General features: G+C 37.2%; 1 protein-coding gene across 4 annotated transcripts in view; it reads right to left on the bottom strand.

Annotated features, from left to right (window-relative positions):
* OSBPL3 (oxysterol binding protein like 3) overlaps positions 1-17,462 on the bottom strand; it is an 87,630-nt gene that overhangs the window by 24,590 nt on the left and 45,578 nt on the right. Inside the window, exons 4-15 of one of the 4 annotated variants that reach the window (XM_017731177.1) lie at positions 16,395-16,514; positions 16,130-16,183; positions 15,800-15,913; positions 14,868-15,038; positions 11,375-11,501; positions 10,437-10,540; positions 10,200-10,292; positions 9,451-9,607; positions 6,928-7,058; positions 4,088-4,195; positions 1,157-1,291; positions 368-461 (exon numbers count right to left, since the gene is read on the bottom strand). In XM_017731177.1, coding sequence (XP_017586666.1) covers positions 368-461; positions 1,157-1,291; positions 4,088-4,195; positions 6,928-7,058; positions 9,451-9,607; positions 10,200-10,292; positions 10,437-10,540; positions 11,375-11,501; positions 14,868-15,038; positions 15,800-15,913; positions 16,130-16,183; positions 16,395-16,514 — 1,408 coding nt within the window. The remainder of the gene's footprint in view (positions 1-367; positions 462-1,156; positions 1,292-4,087; positions 4,196-6,927; positions 7,059-9,450; positions 9,608-10,199; positions 10,293-10,436; positions 10,541-11,374; positions 11,502-14,867; positions 15,039-15,799; positions 15,914-16,129; positions 16,184-16,394; positions 16,515-17,462) is intronic. The other 3 variants (XM_008631327.2, XM_017731178.1, XM_008631329.2) reach the window with 3 other exon arrangements.

Genomic DNA, 17,462 nt, shown 5'->3' with positions numbered 1-17,462 from the left:
ACTGAAAAAACAGTGTGACAAGAAGAAAATTACTTTTTTAAAAAAAGAAAGCAGTTAGGCCTTGCTACTCTGAAAATCCTGTGGCCATGTGAAACTGAGAGGGAGTGGGAGTTGCATCAAAGAAGCCAAGAAAAGATGTTTCCCTGATGATACAGAACCACCATCCTGCTTAATCAACAGTGCCCAGATAAGCAGATTATCCAGAATCTGCTGTTCCAAACCAATCTGAGTCTATACGAGAAAAAACACAGTCTGTTTACATCTCAAAACCCGTAACATCTAATTATCTAGTAAGAGAAGAAAAAAGTATCCCAAACAAACAGAAACAAAATTCTCAAAACATGGCATAAAAACCCACTGAACTTACCTAACGTTTGTCTTTCATTCTCCATGTCATTGCTTAGGTTATCTTCTGAGACATTATCACTGATATCACTTACATATGAGTCATCATCTGATACCTGAGTGTGGGGTGGGGAAAAAAGCAAGATACATCACTCTTTAAAATAACCCCATATGTATGTGGAAAGTGTTACTTTCAGCTGCAATTATTGTTTTAATATAATTGAACCGTTTAAGCGGTGTTTCAGTACTACAGAAAAGTACTACAAAGTCCTAAGAAGAGACAACTAAATTTGGGAGAGATCGCCATAATTGAAGAATCTAGCTTTAGTGGAGACATGCTTCATCTCCTTAGCCTCACAACTAGGAAGGCTTTCGTCATGTCAAAAGCCAAGTTTTTATGGAGCCCAAGAGAGGAATCAATGATCTAATAAATTTCAATATGCATGACATCAGCTTCAAGGTACCTACAGGAACCACAAGGACAGGTATGAACAAGTATTTATGTGATGCAATTCCCAGGGCACCTGTATAATGACTGAAGGCAGCCAGTACAATGTCTGCAGTATCTGCATACTAGCTACTTAATTGCCATCTGCCTTGCTGAGTATATAAGACTTCTTAATAATTGCTACCTTTTACAGTGAAGAGACAATGACAACAAATAAATATAAATGGCATATTAATTTCTAAATGTTTTGAAAATTTAAATTTTCTGGCAGTCTTCTGATGTACAGCTAGCACTCAGAAAGATTGCATGTCAATTAGCAGATAAGAAAATACATCTGAATGATGTCAATCTTCTTGCTCAGACCTCATTTTCTGAAGAACTAGCAGACAGCAGGACTTCCTGTGCATCAAAAAATTCCGTGAGAGAGTCAGCTATAGACAGTCTGCTTTCATTGGAGACCTGGTGAACCAGACCTCTGCCTTCTTCTCTTGAATTTTCCTGTTTAAAAGAAAAGAAGTTTTGAGCAGGGAAGTACCACCAACAACATTCGTGCATGCAATTCCACAGTCTCCTAACTTGAAGGGCTGTAAAACATTGGGAGAAGATTGCACATGCTCCTCTTCAACTTATGTAAAAGATAGCATGTGTTTCAAAGTGGGATTTAAAACCAAAGTAAAACAGAGCAAAGAGAAGGAAAAAGAAGGAAAATAAAGCAATGCATATTGAGTAAATCACTTAAAAGTGCTGCATATAAAAATGCTTTGCTATTTGAATTATTTAGCCAGATATATCCAAGTGTGTCATCAAAAAGCCCACAAAAGAACAGAACTCCCATCTCTTTATATTGCATCCTAGATTCACATTCCTTCCTGATCTTAGCAAATTAATTAATCATTGCTTAATGCAAAGCCTGCTGTAGAGTAGTCTACAAAATTCTGAGGGGTAAAGTTGCTTTCTTTATACTAGTATGTTTTCCTAGCTCTTTTTCTTCACCAATTTTCTATGCTGTGCTTTGGAAAGCATTCCTTCATATCCACACCTGAGATGTCTCCACATTAACCAAAACCAACATACTATTTAAGCCATGGAACCGGAATTGCTTTTGCTGCTGAAGGCACATTTGACCGCCACAGAGATCTTGACAGCCCCTCCCATGGAAGCTCAAGAGATCATTGGTGTAAGCAGAGCTCCAACAGGTGGCCTGGCAAAGGTGGGGTGACCAGTGAAAATTCTCATTCTGTGATGGCAGTAAAAAAGCTGTCAAAGCTTGTGTGCTACTGTTTTCCCTGATAACTCCTCCAACACAAAGGAAATGAGCTATGCTGGCCCAAGGGAGTGTATTAGCTGCTCTGAAGATTTTCTGCATGAGGTGCTTTACTAACTTATAACCATGACTTCCCTATCATAATTTTGCAGGAATTGTAGTATTTTATTTTCAGAACAACATAACGAACAGTCTGACAAGCCCATAATCAAGCTGACAAACCTTCTTTCAAAGTTTTTCTGTTGGTAGGTTTTGCTATTGTATGAAATGTTATTTGGTACACCCTGATAATGGTGACATGGAAACAAAACAAATGCTATACAAAAGACTTAAAAAAACCCTCCTTTTACAGCAGGGATAAAAGAGAACCTCAACATTGTCCCTCCTGTAGGAAGGCAGTTACACTAGCCTACAAGTAAAAAAAAAATACCTTACACATAAGCATTGCTACTGGGATTGTTTCCAATACTATTTTGAATCTGAGAAGGGAAGTGAGCAGGAAAGACTCATAAAAGAGCATCAGGTTTTTATATCTAACACATAAGCTTCAGGTTTTCTTGTTCCAAATTCCCACTTTGGCATGATGAAATACAATTAAATTACCCAATAGACAAACAAAACTTTTCCCTTATGCAAAGGCTTGAGATACTATTTTATACTGCTTCAATTTTCAAATTGGGTGTATCATAGCACCCGATGTATCATTTAATGACAAGTTTTGTGCAATGGTCCTGTCTTCCTCAAAGCAGCACTACTGTATCACAGTCCTCAGACAATCTTAAAATGAAGCTTCTCCAGTATAAGTGATTTCATCCTTAAGTTCCATCCCAAGCCACGCCAGAGGGAATTTGTGAATGCAACCTCCAAAAGACCTTCTAAAAGCTATTTCTGTCACATGTGCCTCTGTGTGTGTGTATAGCACATAGCACAAGTTTCAGAAATAATCCGTCGTCATTGCAAAGACCTCCACTAAGTAAGAAAATAAAGAACTCCTGCAACTAAGTAACAGTGCATTAATGCTTTTCTGGATAGCAGTTTAAGTGCTGTTCAAATTCTCATGGGTTTTAAAGCAAAAGGCATTAGAATGATCAACTACCTAAAGGAAAAAAACCCCAAAACTGAACAGCTAAATATGACCAAAACACAGCTCCACTAAAACAGAACTGAACCAGAAGCGAACAGATGGAATCTGTTCTGGAATGACTAAACTGTCTTTAAAAATACAAGGAAATAATTAGTTACATAAAAGCCCCAGCACTCAAGTTCTAATGAAAGATTTATACTACAAGCACAGCAGAGGTTTCTGCATGAGTTAACATTTAGGAAAATCTATGATAAATAACACAATTCTGGCTTCCCTCACTAACACCATTAACACCTACATCTTATGACCTATAATTACCCCATATTCACATGCATTCTGCAGCAAGCCAAAAAACTGTCTGAACATCAGTGGAATCTCAAACTAACTGGATATAGAAGATAACTGGCTAACTGGATATAGAAGACTCCCTGGCTTAACACAAAGAACACTAAATGGCTGAAAGGATTCTTGTATGTACCATTAACTTTGATCCTTTCATGGAAATGTCTAGTAATTGTTCTAAACCTTACATGATCCACACTGGTAGCCAACATTCTGGGCTAACAGCACTTAAATGGGCAACAAAAGATCTACAGAACTTAACAGGGGACTAAAAGGGCAAGAGAAACAGTGGCACAAGGGTGACAGGAGCTTTGTACATGCTGAATGAGAAGCAGGCAGGAGGCAAGGGAGAACACCAGGAACCAGTAGCAAAAAGCAATGGAAGATGTGCTCAAGAAACCTGCTCACAAGGAAAATCTTTGAAATCAAATACCAGACAAGGCATCATCAGAAATGACTCACAACCATGAAAGCAGACTGGCTTTGCTAACACACCACACCACAGGGAAGACACGGAGAACAGGACAAGGCACAGCTATGCAGCACTGTCTAGATGTAGGGGCTGGAGGAATGGACATCACTGAAAGAGGAAATCCATACCCACCTTCACCAAATCTGGACTTGATTTTGCATTAGATGCTGAATCAATGATCTTAGATTCGGCATGTATTCTGCGTAACCGGTCTTTAAGATCTGTGTTTTGTGCTATTGCCTGGAATATTTAACAAAAATATTGGGGATATAAAGTTCTCTCAGCTAACTTGAATGTGGCTTTATTGTATAAAAGGGGGCAAAGACTATTTAAAGTGCAGTATAAAACACTACCACCACATCATTTTTTTACTGGTTCAGCAAATCATTTATTATAAATGCTTCAAACCTTACTCCTTATCTCTCAAATTAAAACTGTTTTTTTCCAGTTTGAGGAAACAGAGACATAAGTGCAGAAAAAAAGTCAAAGATGGCAGGGATGTTTTTCTTTTCAAGCTCCCTTCCTTCACTCCCATCTCCAACATAGCCTCCCTCAACATCTGTTCTTGCCACATCCAAAACCATTTGATTTTCCCATACTGGCAGTTTCCTTTGCCTTCCAGTGACAGAGAAATAAGACACAAATTCACACAGGTAACAGGTATGATTTGTCTCCTATCAGATTATAACAGCAATGGTCAGAATAAAAAGCCTGTACTGCAAACTCATGTTTGTTACATGTTATTTACTTATTCTGGGTGCATCTGATAGATGTCAATTAGACTAGACATGTAGGAAGAGAGTGTAACCCTGCAATGAAACTACCTTTGAAACAAAATATCATGTTACTAATTTTGGAACAATACTGAAGACTTACATTCCATTTTAGTGATCTGAATCAATACCAGGATGTGGAGAACCCTGCTGTTTACACATCCACTTTATCCCAAAAATGCTTCTGCTTTTGGCAGTAATTTTTGTTGAAAATTCTCTTGGTGGCAGGAAAGACAGTAAGCTCAGTGTGATGATGGAGTAGAGAAAACTTATTTCTGGCTTTACCTATATGTGGTCTGAATTTGCCATAAAGGTATATATCCCTTGTATGTCAAGTGCTCAGCACTGTGTTAAATCCTCAACATCAGGTAAGTGCAAAACAGCTCTCCTGTAATAGCATCTTCCCATTTTCATTATTTGTTACAAAATATTTTCTTCCTGCTGTCTTCTTCCTCCCCCCAAATCAGAAATATTGTATCTTTTCCCGTTCTGTATTTCCTTTTCTTAGAATGTGTGTAGGTCAAGAATACTATCTTAATGAAGGAGAAGCAGAGGCAGATATGCTAATTTTGTGGTGGCTTATCCACTTTAAATCTGTTCATTTTTCTTCTACTGCCAGGCTGATGGGAGCAAAACAGACTTATGTTTGATAGCTTTCAACCTGTGAGTGATTTTTTTGTTCCTCCTGTAGAGAAAACAAACTAAAATGAACAACAACAAACACTAAGCCAAAGTCATTAACACAGGACTCTCTTGCAAGGAAATCTTAAAAATATGTCAAGTTTATCATCTCCATGCTTCCAAACGTCTTCAAAGGAAGCTCATTCCATTCTCCTACAGGATCTCTGCTGCACAGGATAAGAAAATTTCTGCTGGCATCATGACATTACAGAACTGCAGATTAAGAAGAGCCCTCATAGGTGATTACCTTGCTGAATCAGCCAAAGTTCACAGATGACTTCTGGATGGGCTACAAAACTAATTAAGTATCAGATAAGACCTAAAAGAATTATTTTTAAAGACATGTACAGGATGAAGATGGACAACCAAATTTCACTGCCCAGAAAACAAAGTGATTCATGCTAAGCTGAGTGTTCACTGAGTTCAGCAGTCTTAAAACTGATTTTCTGATATAAAATGGTAGACAAATAACATTGGAAAAATAAAAGTCACCTATTCAAATATCAGAAGTGGAACATCTGAAAGCCAAAACCAAAGAAATGCAAGTGAATGAGTACAGATATTATGCAACAGGCTTCAACTTTCTCTAAATACTGTGAAGACATCACAGCCTCTAAAGGTCTAAGCAAAGAGGCATGTCATACACTTAAAAACTATAATCACATGCAGATTTTGTAAAGCAAAGGGAAGCCTTCATACTGAAATAATTCTAGGATGATCTACATCACATTGATCAGTGCCAGAGAGTCTCCTCTGCCTCTGATGTGGTGTTTGCAATAAACACTGAAATTTTAAGGCCATGATAAAGACAGCCCTCATTGCTCTGAAATCAGATCAATTTGGTTGACATGTTCAAACATGACCCAGATGAAAAGTTCTGGTCTCAGCCAATTACATACAGCACACCAACCAACCCCCCACCTTTTTAACGAGCACCATCTTTTGTCACTTAGAACTCTGCCCTAAGAACTCCATTGCTGCTTTTAGAGGACTGAGAGATAATTGAGGTTGGAAGTCAACATAAACCAGTTGTACTTGAATTTGCTTTGCAGTGTCTTGGTGCAGCATGGAGAAGCTCTGTAGTGCACTAGAAAGGACAGCTGAGAGCATTCAGCCACTCTCACCTTTATTTTATGCTAAGTCATACAGTGAATATTCAAGTGCTGTTGAGGTAAAGAAAAGGGAAAGGAAACCTGCAACCCATCAGAACTGAGTAGTAGCATGTTTAGAAAGAAAGCAGACTCACAGTAACAGAGCAGCCCTTTGATTCTTAACATCGAGTGATACAGATTACACTACATACCTAAATCAATCCATCTATTAAACTCCAATGATTTGAAAATACCTTTAACATTTAGAAGAGTCGTTGAAAAACACAATCTATAATAACTTACTACAATTAAATTCTGCAAGTTTTAGCACAGAGCTGACACTAAGGAAACAAAAATTAACTACTCTGAAATTTAAAAGTAGTATCTGACGACAATGAAGCTTGGTGAGCTTCAGCATGTCACTTACAGATGTTAAGGCATTCTTCAAGCCCACTATTTGTGCAGATGGAGATGAGGATGCATCATAGTCCAGCATCTGCTTCAGCTTTTCTCTCTCTGTAGATATGGTGCTGAAAGCTGACCTCAAGGTGAAGTAAACTAGAACCATTTTGTAAAAAGTGACAGTTAAAAACAGCTGCTACCAATTGTATACGCACCAATTACATAAAACTCAAAGCATCGTTTATGGTGACAGAAACAAGAATTTAGGTTGAGAGTTCCAGGGTGGGTTACTAAAAACAAGTAATATTAATCAAGGTTATAGGGTAGATTTTTAGTAGGAGACATGTTTATGGTGAAGGCTACTGTGTTGACTATATTAGCCACAGTCAAAATTACTCTGATTATTTGTGACAGATGGCAGCAAGGCTAACTAACCACATCTGCTCTTCACTTGCTTTTGTTTCCCAATTAGCTTGAATCTTCAGGTGGTCATGACTCTATTCCATACTCCTCTCTAAATTCCAGTGGGGGAGAAGAAGAGATGAAAGAAAAAAAATCAAATAGAAAAAAAAAATCATCAAAAAAAAAAAAAGGCAGCTATAACACATATTGTGCCACAGCTTAGGGTTAGTAGTTTCCCCACAAGTAAGTCAACTGTGGTGTTGTGTTTTGTTATCTCTTTCTGTACTAGAGAAATTTCAGCTTGTTAGATGATTTAGTGACTCAGAGGGTCAGATCCTGAGTGATGTGCATGTTATGCTGCTACTTCTACTCCTTCCTGAGGCACTATCACCAGCCCAATACATTTAAATCAGACAACAGATCATGCAATTTTAAAATCACTAAAGGGGGTTTTATAGGGGAAATATGCTTTTGGAATTTTTTTACCATTAAGACATTTCATCTTCTCTTTAACCACAAGGAATAAAAATTTATTTGAGCAGTATTTGCTTACGTAGGTTTTCAACATTCATCTGACTGGAGTATTAGAGGATTTCTGAGGGCCTAATCAAGCCCTGTAATACAGTCATGAGACTTGACAATGCACAAATGAATCCAGTTACAGGGAAATGAAGATAGAAAATCTGAGCATGGATGCATGAAAAAGGGAAACAATAAGGAATTCCTAATACTTCTCTCTCCTAGTCATCCACTCTGAGGTAACCCGAACCATCATTTCCCTGAGGAGTTACGTAACTTAATTTAGTCTTCTGAAAAATTATTCTTAAAGTATATTCCAACACTGCCAACCATTACCAAAGCTAATTCTCATACTATCCAAAGAAATCTTTAACAGTATCACAGGGTGGGGAGGGAGATATATCCCCTGTGATCTATTCTGTTAGGCTTTCTGTTATATGTAGATAACACGACCAGAATTTTCAATGACCTTCAATGACATTTAATACGTTGTATACTAACTCTACTTTTCAAGAATTATTACCTACTAAACTAATAATGTTACATTTTATTCAATTTGTATCAAAAAGGTGACACAAAACTTTTCTCCACTACTCTTTCTTGGAAAGGGTGTGCTATTAAGTAACTTTAGAAAAATATTCTTTATCCTCTTAGTAAAATGATTCTGCAGTCAATAGAACCAAGTTAATTGTCCCTTCAAATCACTGTGGATCAATCTAAACAAAATTTCTGTCACAGACAATTCCAGTAAGATGATCTTGAGTAGGTGATTTCATTGCTCAGCTTAACAGCAACTTCTCCAACTGCATCCCACCCTCACTTCCTTTCTTTCTTTGGAAAACATACGTCAGTTTTGACTATCATTGACTTTATGAAGTTTACTACTTAGATACATTCCTTACATAACAGAATCAAGATACATCAGCACTAAAGGGGAACAAGAAGCAAAGAATGCTTATTGATAACATCAACCACTATCGTGTGCCAAAGGGGACAAAGCCAATACTCCCAAAAGCCTTTCAGCTATAAATGCGTAAGTGCCTCCCTCACCAAGATCACTTAAACAATAAAAATGTTTCTGGTGCAAGGGTGATGGAACAAAGCATTGCTAATGAAAAATGATTTTGAGGGAAGAAATATTTCTAGTCAAGCTCCCCCTCTGGCTGCTTTGCATGATTTACTCTTCTGTATTCACTAAAAATAGGTTACTACCATAGCAACCCTTGCATCACCAACAAATGTTGACTCTGAACTACAGTGAAGCACACAGAATATAGAAACATAAATGTGCTCATATGCACGGATATGCATGCAAACAAGAGAGTACAGTCTGCTGTATTTCTAGCAACCAATTTTAGGTATTTTACCTTTTGGCAAAAAATAATTGAATCTAGGCTTTTAGCACATAAAACAAGTAGTTCTCTATTAAATAAAAACCCTAAAAAGTGGTGATTAAGCCCCCTTTTTCAAATGACTCAAGATCTCAACACTTGCAATTCCTCAAGGAAATTAAAGGAAGGGTGTTTTCTGCTTTTTCTAAACATTAAAGAGGAAGCATTCGCAGAAGTCATATCATTATCTAAACTGGGATGATATGAAGCCATTTATGAAAGACAATTTCATTTACCTTTATGTGCAATGTGAAACAAGTCTTCTTGCATTTTAGTAAACTCTGATGATGTTTCAGAGCCATCAGAGTAATTTTTCTCCTCTACAAAATCTATTGTAGATAAGTTTGGATTGGAAGCATGCAGTCTCATAGGGGCAGAAAATACTGAAGGCACCTGTAAGTAGACAGTAATTTGTGATGTTTTTATTAACTGTAAAGAAAATTTTGTTTTATTGTACCCACCTGGATTACATGTTGCAGACACCAAAAATGAAAAAAATTACTATCAATTATCAGTAAGATTCGAATGGATGACACCTGGCAAATGAAACCAGAGATATAACTTGGCTCAAGATCCCATAATGGGAGATTGCCAAAACTCAGAGAAGCAAGCCCATTGACAAAGGTAACATGCTATATTATTTTCCCCCACTTATAAATATCTAATCACATGGCCTCTGGATGCAAATGTGCACTAAACTAGCTAGGGAATTTGCAGTAATCTGTTCTGATTAAAAAAAAAAAAAATTAGAGACAGACTGAAAACAGGGGTAAAAAACATGGCCAGTGTCCTGAAGGTAACAGGACAGGTTCTATTGCAGATATCAATGACAACACATTTGTGTTTTGTCTGATATATTACCACTTAAAATGAGTAACACAGGACACTACTTAGAAAGGATTTGTATTTCCTTAACTGGTCATGCCAAGAAGTGATCAATAACTAAGGTTTGGAGGAAGATGGGCTCTGAAAGGACTGAAGTTACCTGTAACATTCCTTTAGCCTCTTTCCCAACAACCCTGGATCGCCACCTCCTATGTGCTCTCTTTTCCTTCTTTGGGCTTTCAAAAGGTCCAACCTTTTAACAACACACAGGACAAAAACAACAGAGACTGCCATAAACCTAACAGAGCTAAGAAATACCTCGATTCTTTAAGATTTGGGGTTATTTTTTGGAATTGTAAGGGAAAATGCTTTTTGGTTTTGTTTTTAAACAACAAACCTGCATAGCATTTATAGCAGGCGCTGAATATGTCCTGTGAAGAACATCCATGCTCTGTAACAGCTGGTTCATTTCCAGTAAATATGTGTGACAATTGGAGAGGTCTGTTTGGAACAAGAGAATATTTTCAGTTGCCCTACAGTAACAGACACACTGACAGTTTTCTGTCTTTGTAGGTTAGTCCTATTTTGATTGCAGCTAGCTTAAGTTATTCATTGACTAAAAGCATTAGACTGGTAGATAAAGAGATTGTATCCTATATTCGAGTTCAAATTCAAAATACTGAAATGCACCTATATGGTGTGTATAATGATCATGATATCTTTTCCTAGTTGGCTGCAGAAATAATGAGAATAATGTGATAATTTCTGCAGTTTGAGATTTGTCAGAGCTCCTCCTGGTGAGGGCAACAATGCCACAGGCATCAACACTGAACTGCGCATTCAGACCTAGAGATGAGGCTCCTCTGTATTAGAGAAGAAGCTCACTGGTAGGTAGAAACTTAACAAATAAATATCACACAGACACTGCCAACATGAGAAAGATCTTCATGCTCTTAGGAAAGCATGAAAGCAGAAGGTGACTTTGAAGTACAAAGACTTAGTGCTTTTCAAATTACTAGGTTTTGGATGCTTCCCTTTTTCCAGCCTAAGGATGTTCAAATCTTACTACTGCATGTGATGTTCCTATATAAAAGAAAATGTACTGAAATGTACTGGTTCCTTGAAGAGCTGCCCACAATTGATACCCCCACATCCAAAATCACCAGTTCTTTTGCAAACAAGTCAGTAACCACTTAATCAACCACCACCTCTCTCCTTCCTCCAGTTTCAGAGAAAATTCTAACCATAATGACTACTTAGTGTATAATACTGTCATTGTTATGAAAAACTAGGGGAAATATTAGGCTACTTTCAGCTTTCTTCAAATATCATTACCTCTTGAGCATTTTTCCATGTCTTCAGAAGACTGTAGCCAAGATGAAATCCTGGACTCATTACTCGAAAAAGAAAATGACAAATTACCTCCAGTTGACACTGAATTCTGTTTGGTCAAGCTGCCTGCCTGTTCCAAAGAAGAACAAATGAATTATTAACACACAGTATTTTAATGTTGTATGCACAAATTCCAACAACCAACAGTTGAGGACCATGGTCATGGACAAGGACTGAAGGCATCAATTACATGCAGGGGAAACAAGGTGTATGATCTAGACTAGGTATATAGTCATTGAGCATAATGCCAGGATATCTAACATAACTGCTGTCCACAAGCAGTAGAAACACTCAAGGACCATGAAAATTTGCTGAAAACTAAATTTGGAGGAAGGGCAACATTCTGCATAAATTAAGTCAACTTAAAACAATTAAAGTACCATATCTGAAGGTACCAAATTCGGACATTCTGTTCCTCCTCCACGCTCCCCCAAGAAGCCCCAAAAGTAACTTAGATGTAACACATACATTTGTTAAAGCTATTTTTCAGTGAAAAAGCAAGATATACTAGATGTCATTTAAAATTTTACACAAGGTTGAGTGACTTCAGCATGGATTTGGCTCAACAGGCCTTAATACAGGGATGACCATACACCTCATCTGGGTAAAGACTACCCTTTGACAACACCTCAGTAAACATTTTCAAACTTAGCTCAATTTCAGCCAGTGCCCATCATCAGATGCTTCAAGAGATGCTGGAAATTCTGCATAAGAGCTAACTGAGCAGTACAATTAAATAGCTTCCAGTGGGAAGAAATTTCTACCAGTACTGTTACCAGTTGATTGTAGCCTATAATGCTGTTTTCTTCTCTCATGTAACTACAAATAGTAGCCATTCAATACTATTATGTTAGTTATAGTTAGTTATTTTTACACCTTACTAAACCTTTCATTTTCAATAATACCCAGGTCAGGAAGATGCACAAATCATATGCGTTGTCAACATCTTGTTAAAAATCAGTTTTAAACTGTTTCATCTTAGTGCCATTACACAGTCATTTTACTGATTATGAGAAAAGGTGACAAAATTGTTTGGCTCTTCTCTGAAGCATACAATTTACAAACTTTGTTACCTCCTGCTCACCTTACATCAGAACTCCAGTAGTACTAATTTTAAATCTATTAATAAGAAATTTCATCTACATCTCAGTCAGTTGCAGCTTTCTTAGTAGGCCTTTTTAAATTTACAACATGACCACCAACCTGAGCTTCAGAATAAAATGAAATGCACTATCCATGTGATGTCATTCAGTATTGTGTCAGTATGCAATAGCAGTAAGCATCAATGAGCACACTTGTTTTTAAATTAATCAACTCAGCTTAGCTGGCTTATTCCTACATAAAGCTGTACAAGCTTTAGTCATCTATTTAGACATATATATATATATATACACACACACATATATATCCAGATAATAATCTCAGCATCTTTAAAAGCACAAGTAAACTGAATTTAACGATGGGCAATTGTATTGGCATTTTCTGAACCAATTCCATATTTATCTCTTCAGAAATCGGCCTCACGTAACCAACTTTTCCAGAACTCATATACAAGTGACATGAGCATGCGGAAAGAAGGAATTAGGGATTGCCAAGAATTGACAAGAGAGAGCTTGTGTAGCTCCAGTTTTCAGAGTTTTGCTTTGGATCAGTATGGCTAAGCTTTAGAATCCAAGGATTCCACATAAACATGTGCATATACAGACACCTGTCTCTCAACCACAATAAAAAAAGATGTGAAAACTGACCAGGTGTTGCTAAAAGCAAATAAAATGAAACCTGAAGTTCACTCAATATATATTTCTCAAAATAACCTAAGTGCTGGAGTGATATCAACTAACACCAAGCTAAGGCTGGTGTAAATTGGCAGACTTCCATTTAGCTTGAGCACAGCTAAGGTGATTAACTGCAGCTTAAGAACTATCCCCTTCTATTTTTCACATGAAAATAAGTAGGGCTTCTTTGCAGTGCAAATCTGCACTAATAGTCTGAATTAAAGTCTTTCATGCCAAAGAAGAAATGGTTAGTTTCCTCACAGTAAGCATAGATTTTAAGATATGCTGGTCACATAGGTTTGTTCGGTTTGGGTCTTTCGGGGTTTTTTGAGGGCACCAGCATAAATATATCATGGACTTTGCAATGTTCCTCTTCTGCCCTTGATATCCTTCCCCACTTCTATCCCTGCTGTCTTTCAGGAGAAAATAATGAAATGGCCACAGGAGCTTTGCCATTCCCTTGCAGACAGTGCCTGAGGAGAGCAGGCTGTCAGAGCCACGGAGCTGCTGGCACAAGGAATGCGTGCAGACAACTCTCTGCAGAATGGCCTTGTTACCGCAGGGTGAGTTATTGTTCTTTCAGCTGCCCGCTCGCACACGTCCCCTCCCTCTTGACCACGAGCAAAAAGCTGTTCAGACACATCTGTGTGTGTGCTAAAACTCATACTCAGTTACAGGATAAAGTGATGAACTGCAGGTATTGGGGAACAAGCCTACTCAGATCATAAAGTAATTACACGAGGGAAAAGAAAGCCTTAGTTAGAAGGAGAACAAGGAGGGCAGGGCTGCTTAGGAGTCATTCTGGAGCTGACAGAAACAGTTACTACATTTCAACTGTAGTAACACAGAACATTTTTTTTTTGATTCTCAAAAGCGACCAGTGATTCTACATTGGAGCAGAAGACCTTCTTTGGGTGAAGGTCAGCCAGTCAATGTACAGACAGCTGAAGGCACAGAGGCTGTGTTCAGGCACAGAACCAACACCCTCGTCCATGAAACTGCAAAGAGGCCATTTATGGGGGTGGACTGAGCATTTGTCAGGTCATTTGTGAAACCAATTCACAGATTTTACCAAAAGAGAAGTACACTGCTGACTGGACCCATCTAGACCCCATATCCACCTACAGCACAGCCCTTGGACTGATATGAATAATGCTTTTGCCTCAGTTAAAAATATAAATAGTGGTCCCAGTTGATGGCTTTTTGTATAACTCCTATATACTCCTTAGTTAAGTAGTCAGCTTCATTCATGTAAAAGGGGAAAGGGTTTATTAGCTAAAGCATATACAACAAAATGCTAAAGGGAAAAGAAAATACCTAGCTGAGTACTCTTCTGTGACTAATATTCACCAGCACATATCAGAAAAATACTGATATATGTCCCAAAAATTTATGAGGATTCTAACTCAATATACAGTTTTGAAATTCACTGAGAAAATACAATTTACTAGATTAAATAATGAAAAACTACTACATAAAATTTAATAGCACCATAAAGGAAACTGCTTGGGTGTAAATCAATAAATAATTTTCCTCTTGACATTTTAGAACATAACTTAAGTGCCACCACAAACTTCCATTATGCTCTTTATTTAATGAACACAAATTAGACTAATTTAATTCTTTATGAAAGCTCATTATTTATAAATAAAAACTATTACCTTTCTACCTGGAGTAGAATCACAGAAACCAGGGACAGAGTCCGTAGTAGTAGACATAGGGAAGAAAATATTATTGGCGTCATGAGGAAACATGGAGATTTCATTCTGACGGTACATCCTGTGATGGCGAAGTTTTGCTACCCATTCATCAAACAGCTCCTGAGACTTCACCTACACAAAATTTCAGGGTTGATAACATTCACATTTGAAATAACTAACAAAGAATTTGTGGTATTTTGTGCTCATTAGACAGCTAGCCTGGCTGACCTTTACTGGCAAAGTATCAGGAAAGTTTTTCTAAGGATGCTCCTACCAAAATGCACACTGTAAGGGCTTAGGCATGACAGAAAATTAATCACAAGATAAAGTCAGGAAAAAGAGAAACTACAGTTAGTAGTTATGCCTTCCAATGCAGAACACAATACTAGAACAACTTATAGATAAAAAAACCCCCCTACAATTTGAATAAAGCCCCACACATATAATTTGTCATTTATTAATTGCCATTGGTAAAGCTAGGTCAGTGTTTAACTAATTACAAATAGAAATTTGATTTTGGTGATGTACTTTAAAACAATTTATTCCACAAGTATAAATCTCCATACTTGACCATGGAAAATACTTCCTATAGATAAGACAAGGACGAAGATACAACTACTGAAAATAAAAGCACTTGTGTAAGAAGTGAAAAAAGCGCAGCTAAACATGAGGCATCTTTGAGGTTTCTGTTCAGAACAGGGTTACTGATTCTGGGCCCTAAAACAGTACAATAAGACCTCTCAAGTTATTAAGTGTAAACTAATCTGCTGAAACTAAAAATTATTAGTGTAACTAACAAACCTCTTGCCATCAAAAAAAAAAAAAAAGGCTCCACCCTACACAATTAATGTTATTAGTCTGGGAGCAAGGTTATAACAACCTTGAAGGCCTACCTTCAGGTGGTATATCTGCTCTTCTGTATCCAAATCTATACATTTTGTTGATTTCTTTACAGACATGACAGAAAGTCCAACATCAATACAGCCATGAAGTTTTCCTCTCTCTATCTGCAAAAATGTAAAAAGTAAAAACACAATCACCCCAGACGAAAGCAAAAGGATAAATATTACCTTCTGAAATCAGCGTTTCTTCCCCTCTCAACCTACTGTTTAGAACTGCTGAAACTCTATTTCTCATTGCCAACAGTAGGGAATTATTGTTATTTTGGATAAAAGAGTGGTGTTACTATATAAAATGGCCTTAGAGGGTTTCTGATCACTTACATCAGCTCGGCACTTAGAATACTTCAAAATCCCTCTGTCCAAAAAGAAGTATCTCTGTAACCAGAAATGCAGAGAATTAAAAACAGACAAAACACACAAAAAAGGCCACAAACAGAAAAAAGGCAAAACCACATCCTCCCCACTTCCATTTCTTTTTTTCAGAGAATACTTTCTCTGCTTTTTTGTAACCCTTTTGTCACAAAACCACACCAAGTAAGTCCCACTCACGTGGCATAAAGCTTTCAGATACACATTCCTTTCCTACCTTGTGCCAGCCTTTCAGAGGCCATTTCCTCTTTTTCAGCAAGCAGCCCTCCTGCTTCTGTGGCTCCTGGGTACAATTCATTGCTCCGCGGAGTCCTTCTACAATTTCCCAGCTATCCTGCTTAAACAGAAAATCCAAATGTAGATCTTATTTCTTCCAAAGAACTGAATTGTAAAGAGAGATTCAAGAAGAAGAAGGCTATAAGAAAAAAAGACAAAACCCAATTGATGTTGAAATATAACCAAGGATCCATCTGTACACTTCGTTACATATCATCAGAGAGATATGGTTCTTTTTAATTTTGATAGAAACAACATCACTAAACAAAACACAATTTTTATGACAACATCCTTCATTGAATTTATGTGCTTGCCAGAATTTTATATGTATCTTCTCCTGCATGTACATACACACAGTGCATAACCACAGCAAACAGTCACAATTTAGCAGAAAACCTTCTGTCATCAGAGACAGAAACAGCCCATGTTAAAAGGATAGGTTTTGTAGGTTATGAAGCAAAAAATGAGACACTGAAAATGAAGACCTTTTTTCTATAAAACTCTTTTGCCCATACTCAGTAACTCAAGGTTTTGTTTGGTACAAATTGCAGCCTCCCTAAAGTAAAAATAATAAAATAAATTAAATCAAACTAAACTAAAAACAAATCAAAAAGTGAGGGAAGTAACTCAAGTACTATGAGGAACATGACATGAATGGAAACTATAAGAAAAATAGAAGTCACCCTTCATCAGATACAACTCCAATTAAAAGAGAATCTTTTGCCACCAGGAACTCTTAAATGAAAGACCCTGCAGCAATATAACAGAGAAGAGACTAAATCTCACAGTATTTTTACAGTTTTTATTTATGGAACAACTACAAATGACAATGTCACATGTGTTTCAAGATTTCAGAGATCTCATGAATTATTTATTGCCAGGATTTGGCAGATGTAGAATTATAAATAACTGACAGGAAATGGTATGTGCTAGTACCATCCCTTTATATTTCAAAAAGATAAAGAATACTTTAATACACAGAGTATAATAACAAAAAGGACACGTGTGA

The sequence above is a fragment of the Corvus brachyrhynchos genome, unplaced genomic scaffold (assembly GCF_000691975.1).
Source record: "Corvus brachyrhynchos isolate BGI_N302 unplaced genomic scaffold, ASM69197v1 scaffold84, whole genome shotgun sequence".
Taxonomy (NCBI): Eukaryota; Metazoa; Chordata; class Aves; order Passeriformes; family Corvidae; genus Corvus; species Corvus brachyrhynchos.
Note: the sequence above shows the minus strand (reverse complement) of the source record. Positions and strands in the feature narration are given on the sequence as shown.